Raw genomic sequence first — 18,134 nt, forward strand, 5'->3', positions numbered from 1 at the left:
GCATTTATTTCCACATTCAAACAAAAATATAGAAATAGACAAAAGTGTGTATTAAGATGTAGCTTCACACAATCTGTTTCCTAGATCTATCTTTTTCAATCTCCCACCAATAAGCCAACTAATTTAATATTTTAAATGAATTACATTTTCACAAACTTCTAATACTCAAATGTTCTGAATCATTTTCACATTAGCTCCTGTTTGCTTTCTTATCTACATAACAGGAAGGTAGTGAAAAATAACATTTCATCACATACCGATACAAGCTCCAGCATGGGTTTGCTGTGACTCACAGGTTCCTATAAAATAAAGCTCTTCAATGTGCCACACTCATCATCAAGTGGACAAGTGGAGCAGAAAACCTCTGAACTGCATCTGATAAAGGTAGAACATTTAATAAAAACACTTCTTTTCACTCTTTAAATTAAAACTGGTTACTGTTAAAAATAAACAAAACAGAGGGTAAATCTTATTTGTTTTAATCTTTTAGGGCAGCTGGACCAGCGAATTCAGCTGGCTGCAGAAAGGAAGGTGTAATAATTTTTAAAATATTTCTTTATTATGTAATAAAACAAAAAAGCCTATCTGTGAAATAAGCATCTAAAATCTCAAATTAATTGTCAGTTTCTTACAATGCAATACTAAAATATAAATTTAAAACATTTCTTTTGCTACAGTGGTTAGCTTGTTATGTGAATTCAGATCATTTACTTTATTTTTTCTTTGCTCAGATGAAAGGCCTGTTCTGGGTGACTGTGGTCTTCTTCCTGTCTGTTGAAAACACCTCGGCTGCTGTAGACCAGAAATGGCTTACAGATATTGTGCAAACCATCAAGAATAAGTGAGTAATTGATTTGCTTTGTTCTACCTATAAGCTGCAGAAGTACAGAAAGTAAAGCATAGAAAACCATGGCCTTGAACTGATATGAAAATGTGCCAAATGAAACACATTAATGAAATTTGTAGAACTAGATACAGAACATCCACTCCTCATCCTCATGATCCACTTTAGAAAATATTCAAGCTGTGAGAAAAAGCTTGAGATCCAGACGTAGAAAGGGACAAATGAATTTGATGCATTATCTTTAAAGACTTGTTTGTAATATGGCTCTTTTTGTTTTGTACAAACTCCAAAAAGGGGCACATTCCCCAGCTCACCAATGACTTTTTACCAATGGCCCCTTACACATAATACTTTAGGAAACGCTTGCATCCTTTGTTAAGATAACTCTCTATAGTGACAACCAGTGTTGGGTAGTAACGGATTACATGTAACGACGTTATGTAATTTAATTACAAAAAAAGAGTAACTGTAATTCCTTACAGTTACAATGAGAAAATATGTAATTCAGTTACAGTTACTTCCGAAAATATTAAGAATTACAAATTTAGTTACATTTTTTTTAAAAATATGAACAAAAACCTTTGCGAAATATGTAATGATATTTTTATTGCTTTGCGCCCTATATCGCCGTTTCCCGCTACGGCTCCTTGTCTCTATCATATTTGCCAGCTGCAATGCCACTCTGATGTTCCATCCTGTGCTGGTGGAGCCTCCTGGAGGAACAGCAAGCGAGCGGACGGTTCCATTTCAGCTCAAGCAGCGCATCAAAAATGACAGCCTTCCAGCACTGGAAATATAAGGAGCATTTCATTTACATATGTGAAAATGGCTCAAATTTAACCGTGCAGTGCAAGAAGTGTTTGCCGGCTATCAAGAACTTGTCCTCGTCGAAGCAATCTATGTCAAAGCTGAGGAAACATTTAGAGGTAAGTGCAACTCACTGATAGACGAAGCGTATTGTTTTACGAATATTTGACTGTTTGGTGTTGATGCATGACAAACGTTGGAATCTATTCTTTCCCATGAGACATTGTATGCAATGTGCTAGTGTTATGGTTTTCATGATGAACATAAAGTAAACTAGAAAATTCCTGAAGAAATTTAACTGGGGCCTGCCAAAGTGTGCCCGTCGGTTTGGACCCAGCGTTCTGATGCTAAAAATTAGCATCAATGCTAAGCTTAGCTAAATAGTAGTCATTAGCTTGTGGAATTTTATAACTTGCTTCGCAAGTCAGTCACTGCTCTCCTTATGCATTGCTATGGGCAGGCCCCAATTAATGCTACTTTGAACATATAATTATTAATTATAGTATATTTTTCTTCTATCTTTTTTTCTCTCTCTCTTTTCAGAGGAAGCATCCAGGCGTTCTTCTGAAAGGCACGTTTAGTCCATCTGATACTCGGGAAGATGACCTGGCAGGCAGTTCTACCCCAGCAGCTACTCAACCCCCCTTGAAGCAAGCAAGGATCACACCAGCGTCTAGGTGGCAAAATTTTGACTCCATCTCGAAACAGAATGACTGATAGCCACATGGAGCAGGTCCTACTGCTCCGTTACAACAAACAGATTTCAGATTGACTTCATTCTTGACACTAAATGACACTAAATAGCAGTGTCCAGAGTTATAATGCTGCTACACTCAGGTGTATTTTGTTTCAATTGCATTTGTTTAATTGCATCGAGTGTTTAAATGCAAATGTTAAGTGACTTAACTCTTGACACTACGTCGTAGTGTCCACAGTTGTTTTGCTTGTCTAACACAGTGATTGTGTGATTTTGGAAAACTATTGTTTTTCCCGTTTTGATTTTGAATGATATGTTGCAAACACTTCTATTTTTGTCAACATTCCATTGACTGTTAAATGTTCAATGACTAACTTGACTACCCATCGTCCATCTTAATTCTTGATGCACTGTATTGTGCCATGTTTAATTTTACAAGCAAGGGTGTGCAAAGAAAAAATCAAGAAAAATAAAATGTGATGTAAAAGTCTTACTTTGCTTATTTATTACTAAACTAGAGCACTTCATTGTCATTGCACATGTATGAAGTAATGAAATGCAGTTTGGCATCTAATCAAGTGCAACGTGTGCAGATTGTACAGCATGCAGTATTTAGAGATAAAATGCAGTTATTCACAGCTAGGGTAAGGAAAGATGGTTGATAGATTTGTGCAGCAGAATAAATAAATTACCCCTAGGGAAATGCATGTATGTGCAGAGCCACTGTAGATAGGGCTATACAGGTGTGAATTGAAGAGGAACACTGTACAAATGTTGGGATGGTACAGTAAGGTATGGATAGAGGGGAAGGAAAGACTGGTCTTTGGGAAGAGTTCAATAAGGTGACCGCTGTAGGAAAGAAGTGGTTTCTGAACCTGCTTGTGTTAGTCTGCAAACTGCGTAAATGGTAGAGCCTGGGAGAGGAGCAGAAAAGAGTATGGCCCGATGAGAGGAGTCTGAGAAAATCTTACAGGCCTGGTGCTGGCATCTCTTCTTGTGGACCTCCTGTGATTGCCTGTCAGCAATTGCCTCTAAGCTTAGTGCTCTTTTAAGGTTCCCACTCAGTTCTCAAAAATTAAATGTTGAACATGGGTCAATACTCATTAAAACCTCAAAGTAATCAAAAAGTAATCAAAAGTAATTAGTTACATTACTTTTTAAAAGTAATCGAAAAAGTTACACTACAATTACATTTTAAACAAGGTAACTTGTAACTGTAACGGATTACATTTTTAAAGTAACTTACCCAACACTGGTGACAACTGACTTGTGCTCTACAGGGTTCAGAATAAGCTGATATGATCCATAATTTTTTTAACATTTCTTTCATTATTAAGACTGTAGTTTTAATATCAAAGACTCAGCCTGATGCTTCACTTGGATTCTACAGTTTTGCTAAAGTGAAGCCTCTGCAGAACAACTGAAGGCTCATTTTAAACCGTTTTATAACCCGAAGTAAAAACAACCTTTTCTCTGCCATTGCCTTCGGTTTTTGGGGTCGGGGTCTCGGGTGGAACGCAGAGGGTCTTGGGTGGAACGCAGAGGGTCTCGGTCTCGGGAGGAACGCAGGAGGTCTCGGTCTCGGGAGGAACAGAGAGGGTCTTGGTCGGAACAGAGAGGGTCTCGGTCGGAACAGAGAGGGTCTCGGGGGTCGGGGTCTCGGGAGGAACGCAGAGGGTCTCGGTCTCGGGAGGAACGCAGAGGGTCTCGGTCTCGGGAGGAACGCAGAGGGTCTGGGTCTGAACGCTGAGACACGGAAGTGGTCCAGAGTGGACCCTTGGAGCTGGCAGCAGAGGAAGTCCAGAGGGAAGCCTCGGTGTGAACGATATTATTCACAGTTGTTTTGAAGGGATATTCTTTACATTCTGACGTCATGCACAACTTGAATGACACAATGACCCGCAATGAAAATAAATTTTCAAGTTGAGATTCTGAGCCGTTTTTTGGAACCACCACAGCAGTATTGCAAGCCGGGTCAAACTAAGTGTTGCACAAAATCAATTTCTTTCTCCAGCCTTGCCCTTCACATATTGTAATCCTTCAAAAAATTATCTTGTATATTTTTAATGTAGTTGTAAAGCTAATCATTTAAAGCAGCATTCATATAAGAATGTTTTTTGACATCTAGTATGAGGGTGATTTTATGTTAAATCTGTTGATTCTACAACACACATTTAGTGTTAATTGAGTAATTTTTAATCAGCATGGAGATTAAACTGCTTTTCTAAACAACCAACATGCACAAATGCAGAAGTTTAATGCAGCCGTTGTTGCATTTTAGGACATATTTTGCTGCATCACATGCATTCTGACTGATATTAGTAAAACAAGCGATGTGCAGTAATACTGAAGGTTGCGATCAACAATATGTTGATATGGACAATATCATGTCAAAGCTGATCTGATGGATTGAGATCTGCTGACTAGAAAGACCACTGAAGTATAATAATCCTATTGATATACTCCATGCTATAAAACTTCAAACACATAGCAGATCTGTGAAAATGTCGGGTAATAATATATGCAAACTTATGACCATTAACACTTTGGTGCAAGGACGCCTTTATTGAATGATTTGCAAATGTATTGCTTTAAGTGAAATACTTTTACACCTTTTTAAGTTCCTCTTCCCTGAGTTAAGTGGTACAAAATACAAATAATTGAAAGAGGATTATTCATCGTGCATATATTCTTATTACTCCAAATATACCAAGACCCTGAGAAGGAGTATGATAAAAACTTTTTTTTCTTGCTAAACACAAGTAAGATATTTTTGAGCAATCCATTATTTTAGCACAATTCTAGTAAATGCCTCTATCAATGCTTTAGCCGATTCAAGTGTGATAGGTTTGGCCAAATTTGCAGGCGTTGTTCAATGAGGTGTTCATTTCCTGTTCATACATATAATAAAAAACGCTTCCTGTCCGAGCATCACTATAGAAGAACTGGCAATAGCACCCAGAAAAAGTGGACGACTCCTTGTGCATCTAAACGAGAGGTAACAATAAAAAAAAATAACTGTTTTATTATTATAACAATGTAACAATTTCTTGACTAAAAATGCACAACAGCTTGGATTATGTTTGAGTTGCATACTCATTATTTGTGAAAAAATTAGAAAGCTTTCAATTGCAAAAAAGTAGTTTAAAATTTCATACATTTTTAACCAATAACTCAATTTGCCATTAAATAAATAATCTCTAATACAGATAAATGTGGTCTAACAGGAGTAATACAATATTTTTTTAAAATTTTGAACTATAAAACCTTGTATTTTTATTTCATGTCATCAGACTTGGAGCTGGCAGATTCCTCTGGAACTCAGCAGGAAGGTAAAACTATCAATTTATTTATATTTTCAAATTTATTTGATCAGGGACAAGACATCCCTGGTCAAGAGTTTTAAAGGTTAACCTCTAAAACTGATGAGACAAAGAAACCTATTTAAAACTAACGGTAAAATGATACTTGAATTTACATATCAAAGTATAATCATTGCATCACTTGTCATGAACTTGGTTACATGATTTTATTATTTTCTTAATGTTGGATGTGATCCATTCAGATGGCTGTCCTGTGCTGGGTGGTTCTGGTTCTGGCCGTCTTCCTGTCTCCTCAATGCAGTCTAGCCGCTGTAGACGAGGCCTGGCTAACCGACATTATACAAAATCTCAAAAATGAGTAAGTTTTAAATCAGTTTTCATTGTTTCTTGTGTCTTTTATCCTCAAGAATATGGGATTGCATCAACTTATTTACAGGTTATTTGTAATTCAATTTGTTGAATTAAAAAACCAGAGCAGTAGCGATGCAGAGCCAACTTAGATGCTTGGATTTTGCAAGATCGCTGCAAAAAAGGCTACAGAGTGCACTGAAAAGCATCATAAATTATTATTTTAGGGAAAGTTAAAATTATATAGAGTGACTCTCTCAATTGAAAAACAAAAATAATAAAACTAATATAGAAAAAGGGTCAGTGATTGCGTTTCTATCAACATTTTTTTTACTTGCATTTTGAAATATTGCATTAGAAAAGGAAATGTCAAAATCCAAAATAACTTGCTCAATTTCGCAAACAAATTTTTTACACTCCCTTTTAGTTCTTTCTGGCTTTTCCAAAACAGAGTTAATGTGCTAAAAGATAGACAGAAACACATATGCTGAATAAGTTCTGACATAACGTACTTTATGATTCAGGCAAAAGAGTTGCAGTTCTTTTGTACAGATTTTGTGGAAGAGCAACAATTTAGCCATAAAAGGCCAGAAGGTGACAGAACATTACGCTGAGTTGGATACGTTCTGCACTTAAAATCACAACAATCATTTTTAATGGTTTATCATCTGTCTTGCTTTATCCACACTCCATTTAACTTCAAAGAAAATAGTAATTAAATCACCTACAGTGTTTTGGAGAATCGTGGCTTTAGCCACACTCTGGCCAAATGCCACTGCTCTGATGCCACTGTCCTGCACCTGAATCAAATGAGTTGCTTATAAAAACCTGCTGACATGCTAAGGAGGTAATTAAACCTTGTGATTGAGATGTTGAAGCAGGGATGCATCCTAAGGTTGTAGGACAGAGGCACTGGAAATGTAGACCCCCGCTCTGGATGATACACCTCATTAAAATTTTAAGATGTTACTTTAATTGACGTTTCCGCCACCTGGTGGCATCACGTGGTATTTCAGAACTTTCATGGACTTATAATTTTTTATTTTCTTACCAAGTTTGGGCAGAGATTTGATTAACACAGGAATCTGGGAAGGATCAGCTTTTTTATTTATTTATTTAGCTTATTTCTTAAAATAAACAACCACTTAATTTAGTCCTTGCTATACCATTGTTGATATAATTATGTTTTAAAAAATACAAAGTGCTTTTTAAAACACTTGATTTTGTTTGATGAATATTTTTGATACTTTTATTAATCTTTTTCATGCTAAAAGTAAGTATTTTGAAATAACTGTGTTATGTGCATCAGTTTATCAGGGTCATTACATTTCTGCCCAAAATTAAAAATTGTTGAGATCAAACTCTGAAATTTTCTGTAAAAAAAAAAGTTAGAATATTACAAAAAATAGTTTTGAAACTCAAAAATTTCTAAAAAATTTCAGTTTTTCAAACAAATTTTTGACTTCTGGAACTGTACAATGATCCTTGTCATACATTATAGCTTTGCTATGTAGAAATGACGAAAAAAACTCATCAATTTGACTTATAGTAATGATAATAAACAATTTAAAAACAATATAAGCAAATTCATTTTAATATAATGATAACTTGTAGTTTGCAGGTATTTGCTGCAATAAAATGCAGTTGTCAGATTGACTCAAGGTTTTTTTATCTTGTCAAATTATCAGCTGATATGAACTGGAATATTGATCATTTATGTGTGTCTTTTTGATAGGTATGAATTGGGTGACAGCTACAGTCTGGTTGTCAACATCCCTGTGAACCTAGACTTAAGCAGTCTTGCAGAAGTTCTTAAGGATGACCCTGCAGATGCAGTGAAACAAGCTATTTCAACGGGTCAAGGGTACCAAGGCACGAGGGTTGTTGCAGCTGCCCAGTCTGGAGCGCTGGCCCATGTTCTAGAGAAAATACAGCCCCTCATAAAATGCAGTGATGGTAACGTCCTCATCGTCTACTCTGAAGGCTACCCTGATGCACATGGCATTGACAACAAGATCAGTAAAATTGTTCAGAACTGGAAGAGTTATGCTTTTGTGTTTTCTAAAGTAGCTGATGTTGCTGATGCTGACACGCTTGAGAGGGCTGCAATGTTCAAAGAGCAAGAGGTTTCAAAGTTTGGGCTTGAAAACATATTCCGTTGTTATGAGCAAAGCGATTCTTTTCAGTGCACAAACTGCAAAGCAGGCGATAATGTTGCACCATCCTGCGTTGCAGATACAATGGAATCAGATGTCAACGAAGAGACAGCAGTAGGTGCCACAGAGCCGCCTGCAGGAAGTGATGAAAGCACAATTTCAGGTTTAAATAACGAGTCTGACATAGGCACAATCACTGACACTAACCAAGATTATGAGGGTGGAGGGATGATTGATGTCATGGGTGGACAGGAACCAAGAAAGGGCAAAACGAGGCAAAAGGGGAAGAAAGGTGAAGAGGTGAAAGAAGGAGGTAAACGTGGAAAAGGAGGCAAGATGAGAAAATCACGTAGACGTGGAAAAGGAGGCAAGATGAGAAAATCACGTAGACGTGGAAAAGGAGGCAAGATGAGAAAATCACGTAGACGTGGAAAAGGAGGCAAGATGAGAAAATCACGTAGACGTGGGAAAGGAGGCAAGATGAGAAAATCACGTAGACGTGGAAAAGGAGGCAAGATGAGAAAATCACGTAGACGTGGAAAAGGAGGCAAGATGAGAAAATCACGTAGACGTGGAAAAGGAGGCAAGATGAGAAAATCACGTAGATGTGGGAATGGAGGCAAGATGAGAAAATCACGTAGATGTGGAAAAGGAGGGAAGATGAGAAAATCACGTAGATGTGGAAAAAGAGGCAAGATGGGGAAAATCACGTAGATGTGGGACAGGAGGCAAGATGAGAAAATCACGTAGATGTGGGACAGGAGGCAAGATGAGAAAATCACGTAGATGTGGAAAAAGAGGCAAGATGGGAAAATCACGTAGATGTGGGACAGGAGGCAAGATGAGAAAATCACGTAGATGTGGGACAAGAGGCAAGATGAGAAAATCACGTAGATGTGGAAAAGGAGGGAAGATGAGAAAATCACGTAGATGTGGAAAAGGAGGGAAGATGAGAAAATCACGTAGATGTGGGAAAGGAGGCAAGATGAGAAAATCACGTAGATGTGGGAAAGGAGGCAAGATGAGAAAATCACGTAGATGTGGAAAAGGAGGCAAGATGAGAAAATCACGTAGATGTGGGAAAGGAGGCAAGATGAGAAAATCACGTAGATGTGGGAAAGGAGGCAAGATGAGAAAATCACGTAGATGTGGAAAAGGAGGCAAGATGAGAAAATCACGTAGACGTGGAAAAGGAGGCAAGATGAGAAAATCACGTAGACGTGGAAAAGGAGGCAAGATGAGAAAATCACGTAGATGTGGGAATGGAGGCAAGATGAGAAAATCACGTAGATGTGGAAAAGGAGGGAAGATGAGAAAATCACGTAGATGTGGAAAAAGAGGCAAGATGGGGAAAATCACGTAGATGTGGGACAGGAGGCAAGATGAGAAAATCACGTAGATGTGGGACAGGAGGCAAGATGAGAAAATCACGTAGATGTGGAAAAAGAGGCAAGATGGGAAAATCACGTAGATGTGGGACAGGAGGCAAGATGAGAAAATCACGTAGATGTGGGACAAGAGGCAAGATGAGAAAATCACGTAGATGTGGAAAAGGAGGGAAGATGAGAAAATCACGTAGATGTGGAAAAGGAGGGAAGATGAGAAAATCACGTAGATGTGGGAAAGGAGGCAAGATGAGAAAATCACGTAGATGTGGGAAAGGAGGCAAGATGAGAAAATCACGTAGATGTGGAAAAGGAGGCAAGATGAGAAAATCACGTAGATGTGGGAAAGGAGGCAAGATGAGAAAATCACGTAGATGTGGAAAAGGAGGCAAGATGAGAAAATCACGTAGATGTGGAAAAGGAGGCAAGATGAGAAAATCACGTAGATGTGGAAAAGGAGGCAAGATGAGAAAATCACGTAGATGTGGGAAAGGAGGCAAGATGAGAAAATCACGTAGATGTGGAAAAGGAGGCAAGATGAGAAAATCACGTAGACGTGGAAAAGGAGGCAAGATGAGAAAATCATGTAGATGTAGAGGTGGGAAGCGTAGAAGCAAGAGAAGGGGGTAGATAGCTAACAGTGCATAACAATCTGCTTTGCCAAATTTTGAGCAACAAAAACATTTAATATTAGTTTAAAAAATCAGGTACTTTGCAAAAGTGTTTTTACTTCATTTAATCTGATGAAACCATCGGTTTTGTCTGGCTAAATAAACATAATTCATTTATCTGTATTGACATGATTTATTTGAAAGGATGCTGTCGTGTTTTGCTTTTCTATATCACAGAATTCCAACTATTTATGTGGAACCTTGATATTTTTGCTACTTTTGATTAAAGTTTGCTTTAGCATTTTAATGTCTCTTTCTGTCCATCATACTTGAACTCACATGTGTCAAACTCAAGGCCCATGGGCCAAATCTGGCCCACCATAGCTTTTTATGTGGCCCTCTAGATTCTAGACTAAGCACTAAGTGTGCTTAAATATTATGTTATCAAGCAAATCAATGCAGTTTATATCTGTTTACTGCCAACTTATATCAATTAGTCCCTCCAGTTTCTTGAGAATTATCATGGAATTTCATGCAAAATCAAATTCATGCACTTTTTTTAATACATAATTGCGTTTATTGCAGATTTTTCTCAAACAATTGTCAAAAACTTTCTTACTTGTACTAAACAGCTGCCTCAGCCTTGATTGATGTCAGATTGTAGTTTATAATCCATACAACGAGTGATAAAAAGTCGCATTTACCGTCATAAATAAGCGCAAATATTTCCAAATTAGTACCACAAACACTGAAAAATATGTTCAATAATATTTAATTTTAAGAATTTAAAAATGTGAACAGGTTTTATCAATACATTCCGGCACAACCGGCCCTTTAAGAGAATTCATGATCGTGACTTGGCCCAAAACGAAAATGAGTTTGACATCCCTGCTTTAACTGCTTCACTTGTAAAGTAAGAGTATTTGTTTGCTCAAATGTAATATTTCTGTCAGAAAACAGTTCTTCCTTATACATGCGCTTATAAAATACAGTAATTAAATTCAAACCATCATGGTATATAGGTTTTTGTTGCCTCCTTAATTTAAATATTTCTACCTGAGGTCATCACTCGTCTCCTCTACAGCAAATACTATCACTGAGCTCATGTCCGTCTCCTTCAACCCTTGTCTGTGTTGTTCTCTGCTAAGTCATATGGTCAAAAAAGCATTATATTAAAATTATAGATCTTGATACAGTTTAAAAATAAATAAATAAAATTATCGCTTGGGGTTAAGTAGCTGTTCTCTAACTTCCACCTAATATTAGACCGACCTGTTGCCTTTGCCTGTCTGTCCTGATTCTTCATCTTCTCTTCATCCTCACAGCTGAATGACATTAATTTTGTGTTGAGAAGGTTAAAAAGACAGAAGTCAAACCACAATAAAAAAGTGATCAATAGGATAATATTTGTGGGAAATAGATAGGGCATGCAGATATTGGCAGTCTAACAATTTGCTTTGCCAAAAAAATGCATCCCCCTGCTAACTTGGAGAAATAAAGAGTTAAGAGGGATTTCACCTTTCCGACATAATCACACTTGTTCTCTGAGCTAAAGGTATGAGTTTCATATCAACAGGACAAACCAAGGGGATGCAGATATTGACAGGCTCAGAAATTTAAATGCATCCCCTCCTATATAGTAACACTGGACAGTTAAGGGTGATATAACATTTTCTACATAATGGGTCTCTGTTTTCTCATGCGTTAAACTATTATGGTTTTAAAAGAAAAAGCGGGGAATTGTAAACCACTAGCAGAGAACATATTCATTAGAAACTGACTGTAAAACGTTCGACTCCTTTGTCACAATAAAGGTGTCAAAACCGTATTTATTTCAATTCATCAGCAAAATAAAACCCACCATTTTAGGGCTTACATGGTTAAGAAACATGATAATGTTACAAGTATCTTTAAAAGTTGTCTCTACTGTCATATTTCAGTCAATTTTCTCATCATTATGCGTTCTCAAGCTACCTGTGGGGGAGTGGAGAATGACAGGAGGAGAGGTGAAGAAGTGAGGGGCTTTTAATCATTGCCGTTATTCTATCTGTGCTACCTCGTCAGATTTTCTTATAGTAGCAAGGATTGATAGCTACGTCTGTCAGTGCTACCCGTCTAAAACGTCTACCGTCATGTTTACAAACCGAAAACTATAGCGGGTTGTGTTATTGTTAAATATTATCATTGGTAGGCCTGTCACGATAACAAATTTTGCTTACCAATTAATTGTCTCAAAAATTATTGCGATAAACGATAATATAGAAATGACAAGGGGAGGAGTTAAGTTCGCTAACTGCGGTAGTGAAATTGCTACCGCAGTTGATAAACCCGGTAACTTTTCAGCTGTTCTTCGTCAACGTGACATAAATAGGTTAGATTGATTTTCATTCAGTCAGGACTAACACTAGCCACATCCAATGCAGGTAGATTGTAGTAAAGCATTGATTAATGCCTGGTTTTAAAATGAGTTAACTGGACTTGTAGCCATTATTTTGTGCCCATTGTTGGACACCACACGGCACATCGAACCCAATAGAAACGTTATACCTGGTGGTATAACGGCTAATGTTTGATCTCTCAGGTTTTGAAAATGGGCCGACAATCGGCCGACAGCTCTAAGATCGTGTCTTGTGATCTGAGCATTACACTAAGGAAATGAGGAAGGGAGAGTCAGTGGAGTTGAGCCTTTTTTCATTCAGTGTCATCAACAGAAAGGGAACAAGGCCGGAAGAAACGATAAAGCTGATAATTAAAATGATAGTTTTAATTTATTGTGCAATTAATTGATTTATTATTTATTGCGACAGGCCTAAAGATAACATTCTTTGAGTGACAAGACCGAAGCTTAGAAGTTATGCTTAGCTTAGCATTGGAACAACTTATACACGATAAAACCACAAAAATATCACTTCCTTCGTCAGAATATCCTATCCTTTTAAAATGAAAAGCTATCGCAGTTGTATGCACTAATCTATTTTATTAGAATATCCTTTAAAAATATTTAAAATTCAGAGGTGTTTTTAAGAATGAAACCGTAAACAAGTTTTTATTGAAATTAAATAAGGACATCTACAAATAGAGATCACCACAAACTTTTATTGCGCATTAATACGTTTTATGACAGTCTGTTTATTAAATGCAACACGGCCACAATGTGTCTAGTGAACCGAGCTGTGCAGGTTACTAAATGATATGCTTAATATACACTAACATTACACAGCTTCATATATGTCACATAATATTGCTACCAACATGCTCTATTTAACACACTTTTTGCAGGTTTCTTTATTGAGGACGACCGTTAACAGACAAGATATGAAAGCAACAATGAGCATCCCCATTAATTAACAGCCGTTGCAACACTGAATACTCTTTGACCTGCTTCATAATAAATATTTACAACCTGGCATAAATGAATTATTCCACCTTAGCTCACTTCTAGCACACAAACAATTAAAGCAGCACTGTTCTGTAAGGACAGAAAAAAATCATCTGTTATTTTTCTCTCCATAGAAACTACACCTGGTCTGGCTTTCTGATTAGCTGTGGTTGCTTCCTGGAAAAGGGCATTAGCTGACATGATGCTGCCATCACCTAACCGTTCTTCCTCTCCTTTTGATTTCCACAAACATGGAAAGTTCTCCTGATCAGTTGACCTGTTGTGTCTCTGCTCTGTCTTCTCTCAGCTCCAGTCAATCATGGCAGATGGCTGCTGGTACTGAGCCCCGTTCTGGTTCTGCTGTTGGTTTGTTCCTGTTAGAAAGGAGTTCTTCTTCTCCACTGTCACAACATGCATGCCCTGTTTGAAGGACTGCTGTAAAGTCAAAAATTCAACACAAGCAATTTGCTGTCCCCCCCTGCTGGTCAGGAGGAGTGAATGCTGTAAGTAATGACTCCACACAATCTGCTGGGTTTTGTTTGGTACAAACGCTTTAAACTGCTTTATAATTAACTGGACCTAATAAATTGATAACTTGGACCAATAGTAGTCTGACTAAATTGAAATGACTTTTTGTAAAATGCCTTGACAACATTGTTGTGAATTAACGTTTTGCTTACAAGCTTTGAACCTTTTGATATCTAATTTTGGGGTTTGGATTGTTTTTGGTATCTACTTTTGGGGTTTTGAAATCTACTTTTAGAGTTTTGAATGTTTTGGCATCTACTTTTGGGGTTTTGAATGTTTTGATATCTACTTTGGGGGTTTTGAACTTTTTTGTATTGGTTGCTGGGGTTTTTGTTTGTTTTTTTATATTTTTTGTTGGGGCTTATTTGTTAGTTTGAAAGTTAAATTTTATATATTGCCAATTCACAACAAATGTTGTCTCAATGCACTTTGAAATAATTTTAGTTCAATCATACGTACTCCAATTGCTAGTACAATAAGCTCAGTTCATTATTAAAGTAGTTTAAAAAGTTTATACCAAACAAAACCAGCAGATTGTCTGGAGTCATTACTTACAGCATTCACTCGATCTGACCAGCAGGGGGCAACAGCAAATTGCTTGTGTTGAGTTGTTGGCTTTACAGCAGTCCCTCATACAGCGCATGCATGTAGCAACAGTGGAGAAGAAGAACTCCCCTCTACCAGGAAGAAACCTCCAGCAGAACCAGAACCGGGCTCAGTACCAGCAGCCATCTGGCCATGACCAACTGGAGCTGAGAGAAGACAGAGCAGAGACTCAACAGGTCAACTGATTCGTGAACTCGTGTCAGCCAATGCTCTCCTATAGGAATAAACCACAGCCAATCAGAACACCAGACCAAGTGGAGTACCATGTGGTGTTGACAAGGCCTTAAGTCTGTGGAAAGAAAAATAACTGAGAAAACAAAAACAGTTGAAATAAATAATGTAGTAGAAACAAAAAATGACAAACAGCAGCATAAATACAGACAAATCACAATAAATCAGTCTAAGCCTTTCCATAATCAATGCCATAACCATGGTAACACTAAAATGATGCAGGAAAACATTCTCAAAAATCAATAAACATTAAATTCTAACATTTAACACTGAAATTGGAAGACATTCAATTATCTAAAATAATTATACTAATAAAAAAAATATTTATGAAGTCTCTAGACAAAATTGTCAATTTTTTTTTTTAAATTAAAAATGACTAGATGAGGCCAAAGTACCAGACTGAAGAATTATCCAGTTTTTGGTAGAAAGAGAGAGAGGAAAAAAAAGAAAAACTGAAGTCATTTTGATAAATGTCTTAAGTTCAGCATTTTACTCCGTGGGCCAATGAAGGGCAAAATCTGAGACAAAAACAAGATGATCCAGTAGGTTTCCTGAAGGACAACAAGACAGGTGCAGGTTTAAGGTCAATCCTTAACTCAGAATGAAATTTTCACTTTTTAAAAACACGCAAATATCACTTAACAGCAAAATACCTGCAACATTTCTTGAGGAAGACTGCTGAACCCGATGGCAGGGTCGCTAAGGTCATCCATCAGCAGGGTGGCGATGAGGTTCTTTTCCGTTGTCGTTGGAGCAATGATCCAGGAGGGTTCCTCAAAGACAACAGGACAGGAGAACAGGTTGGATGCAGGTTTAACCCTTTAACAACTCAATGAGTAGTCACTTTTTAAAAACTCACACTTGCAAAATATCAAACAGCAAAATACCTGCAGCATTTCTTAAGGAAGAGTACCGAGACCGATGGTAGGGTAATTAACGTCATCCATCAGCAGGGGAGAGAGAGGGGGGAGGCGATGAGGCCTCTTTCGTCGTTGTTGGGGAGATGAGGGCCTTTTCCGTTGGTCGACGGGGGTCCGATGAAGGGCGAAATCCGAGATGAAAAACCAGATGATCCAGGAGGATTCCTGAAGACAACAGGACAGAAAGACAACATGGCTGCAAGTTTAAGGTCAAACCCTTTAACAACTCTGAAATCATCACTTTTCAAAAACTCAAAAGACCTCTTAAATAACAGCAAAATACCTGCAGAATTTCTTGAGGAAAACTTCTGAGCCCGATGACAGGGTCACTGAGGTAATCCCCTATTCCCCTGCTGATGGACGATGAAGGCCTTTTCCTTCGGTCATTGAAGGGAACAGTCGGGACGTGGCTGGGTCAGTTGAGGTGACCCACCCAAAATTGATACTGCAGTATTAATCGAAATTAATACCTCACCTAACCGAAGGGCAACGCTAACCCCTTGCCCGTCGGCAGGGTTCGTTCTCACACAAACCTGACCGAAGGGCATCGCTAACCCCTTACCCGTCGGCAGGCTTTGTTCTCACACAAACCCCGCCGAAGGGCAACGCTAACCCCTTACCCGTCGGCAGGGTTCGTTCTCACACAAACCTGACCGAAGGGCATCGCTAACCCCTTACCCGTCGGCAGGCTTCGTTCTCACACAAACCCCGCCGAAGGGCATCGCTAACCCCTTACCCGTCGGCAGGGTTCGTTCTCACACAAACCCCGCCGAAGGGCATCGCTAACCCGTTACCCGTCGGCAGGGTTCGTTCTCACACAAATCCGACCGAAGGGCATCGCTAACCCCTTACCCGTCGGCAGGGTTCGTTCTCACACAAACCCGACCGAAGGGCATCGCTAACCCCTTACCCGTCGGCAGGGTTCGTTCTCACACAAACCCGACCGAAGGGCATCGCTAACCCCTTACCCGTCGGCAGGCTTCGTTCTCACACAAACCCCGCCGAAGGGCATCGCTAACCCGTTACCCGTCGGCAGGGTTCGTTCTCACACAAACCCGACCGAAGGGCATCGCTAACCCCTTACCCGTCGGCAGGCTTCGTTCTCACACAAACCCGACCGAAGGGCAACACTGACCCCTTACCCGTCGGCAGGCTTCGTTCTCACACAAACCCCGCCGAAGGGCATCGCTAACCCCTTACCCGTCGGCAGGATTCGTTCTCACACAAACCCGACCGAAGGGCATCGCTAACCCCTTACCCGTCGGCAGGCTTCGTTCTCACACAAACCCCGCCGAAGGGCATCGCTAACCCGTTACCCGTCGGCAGGGTTCGTTCTCACACAAATCCGACCGAAGGGCAACACTGACCCCTTACCCGTCGGCAGGGTTCGTTCTCACACAAACCCGACCGAAGGGCATCGCTAACCCCTTACCCGTCGGCAGGATTTGTTCTCACACAAACCCGACCGAAGGGCATCGCTAACCCCTTACCCGTCGGCAGGCTTCGTTCTCACACAAACCCCGCCGAAGGGCATCGCTAACCCGTTACCCGTCGGCAGGGTTCGTTCTCACACAAATCCGACCGAAGGGCAACACTGACCCCTTACCCGTCGGCAGGGTTCGTTCTCACACAAACCCGACCGAAGGGCATCGCTAACCCCTTACCCGTCGGCAGGGTTCGTTCTCACACAAACCCGACCGAAGGGCATCGCTAACCCCTTACCCGTCGGCAGGGTTCGTTCTCACACAAACCCGACCGAAGGGCATCGCTAACCCGTTACCCGTCGGCAGGGTTCGTTCTCACACAAACCCGACCGAAGGGCATCGCTAACCCCTTACCCGTCGGCAGGCTTCGTTCTCACACAAACCCCGCCGAAGGGCATCGCTAACCCGTTACCCGTCGGCAGGGTTCGTTCTCACACAAATCCGACCGAAGGGCAACACTGACCCCTTACCCGTCGGCAGGGTTCGTTCTCACACAAACCCGACCGAAGGGCATCGCTAACCCCTTACCCGTCGGCAGGCTTCGTTCTCACACAAACCCCGCCGAAGGGCATCGCTAACCCGTTACCCGTCGGCAGGGTTCGTTCTCACACAAACCCGACCGAAGGGCATCGCTAACCCCTTACCCGTCGGCAGGCTTCGTTCTCACACAAACCCGACCGAAGGGCAACACTGACCCCTTACCCGTCGGCAGGCTTTGTTCTCACACAAACCCCGCCGAAGGGCATCGCTAACCCCTTACCCGTCGGCAGGATTCGTTCTCACACAAACCCCGCCGAAGGGCATCGCTAACCCCT

General features: G+C 39.9%; 1 protein-coding gene and 1 long non-coding RNA gene across 3 annotated transcripts; both read left to right on the top strand.

The window, feature by feature from the left end:
- Positions 1–286: 286 nt before the first annotated feature.
- On the top strand, positions 287–2,281 carry LOC116720283 (uncharacterized). 2 transcript variants are annotated; one of them, XR_004339365.1, is made up of 5 exons: positions 287–384; positions 491–531; positions 732–841; positions 1,514–1,770; positions 2,195–2,281. It is a non-coding gene; the product is annotated as an uncharacterized LOC116720283 (long non-coding RNA). The 2 variants fall into 2 exon arrangements; XR_004339364.1 differs by having other exon boundaries at positions 290–384; positions 1,514–2,281.
- A 2,781-nt stretch (positions 2,282–5,062) lies between these two features.
- On the top strand, positions 5,063–18,129 carry LOC116720775 (uncharacterized). Its single transcript, XM_032564196.1, has 12 exons — positions 5,063–5,346; positions 5,642–5,680; positions 5,914–6,029; positions 7,755–8,506; positions 15,561–15,715; positions 16,350–16,466; positions 16,524–16,640; positions 17,046–17,162; positions 17,278–17,394; positions 17,626–17,742; positions 17,800–17,916; positions 17,974–18,129. Exons 1-12 carry the CDS (start codon positions 5,224–5,226, stop codon positions 18,127–18,129), a joined length of 2,043 nt encoding a protein of 680 aa, XP_032420087.1. The 5' UTR covers positions 5,063–5,223.
- Positions 18,130–18,134: the final 5 nt, after the last annotated feature.

This window comes from Xiphophorus hellerii, chromosome 5, assembly GCF_003331165.1.
Source record: "Xiphophorus hellerii strain 12219 chromosome 5, Xiphophorus_hellerii-4.1, whole genome shotgun sequence".
NCBI classification, from domain to species: Eukaryota; Metazoa; Chordata; class Actinopteri; order Cyprinodontiformes; family Poeciliidae; genus Xiphophorus; species Xiphophorus hellerii.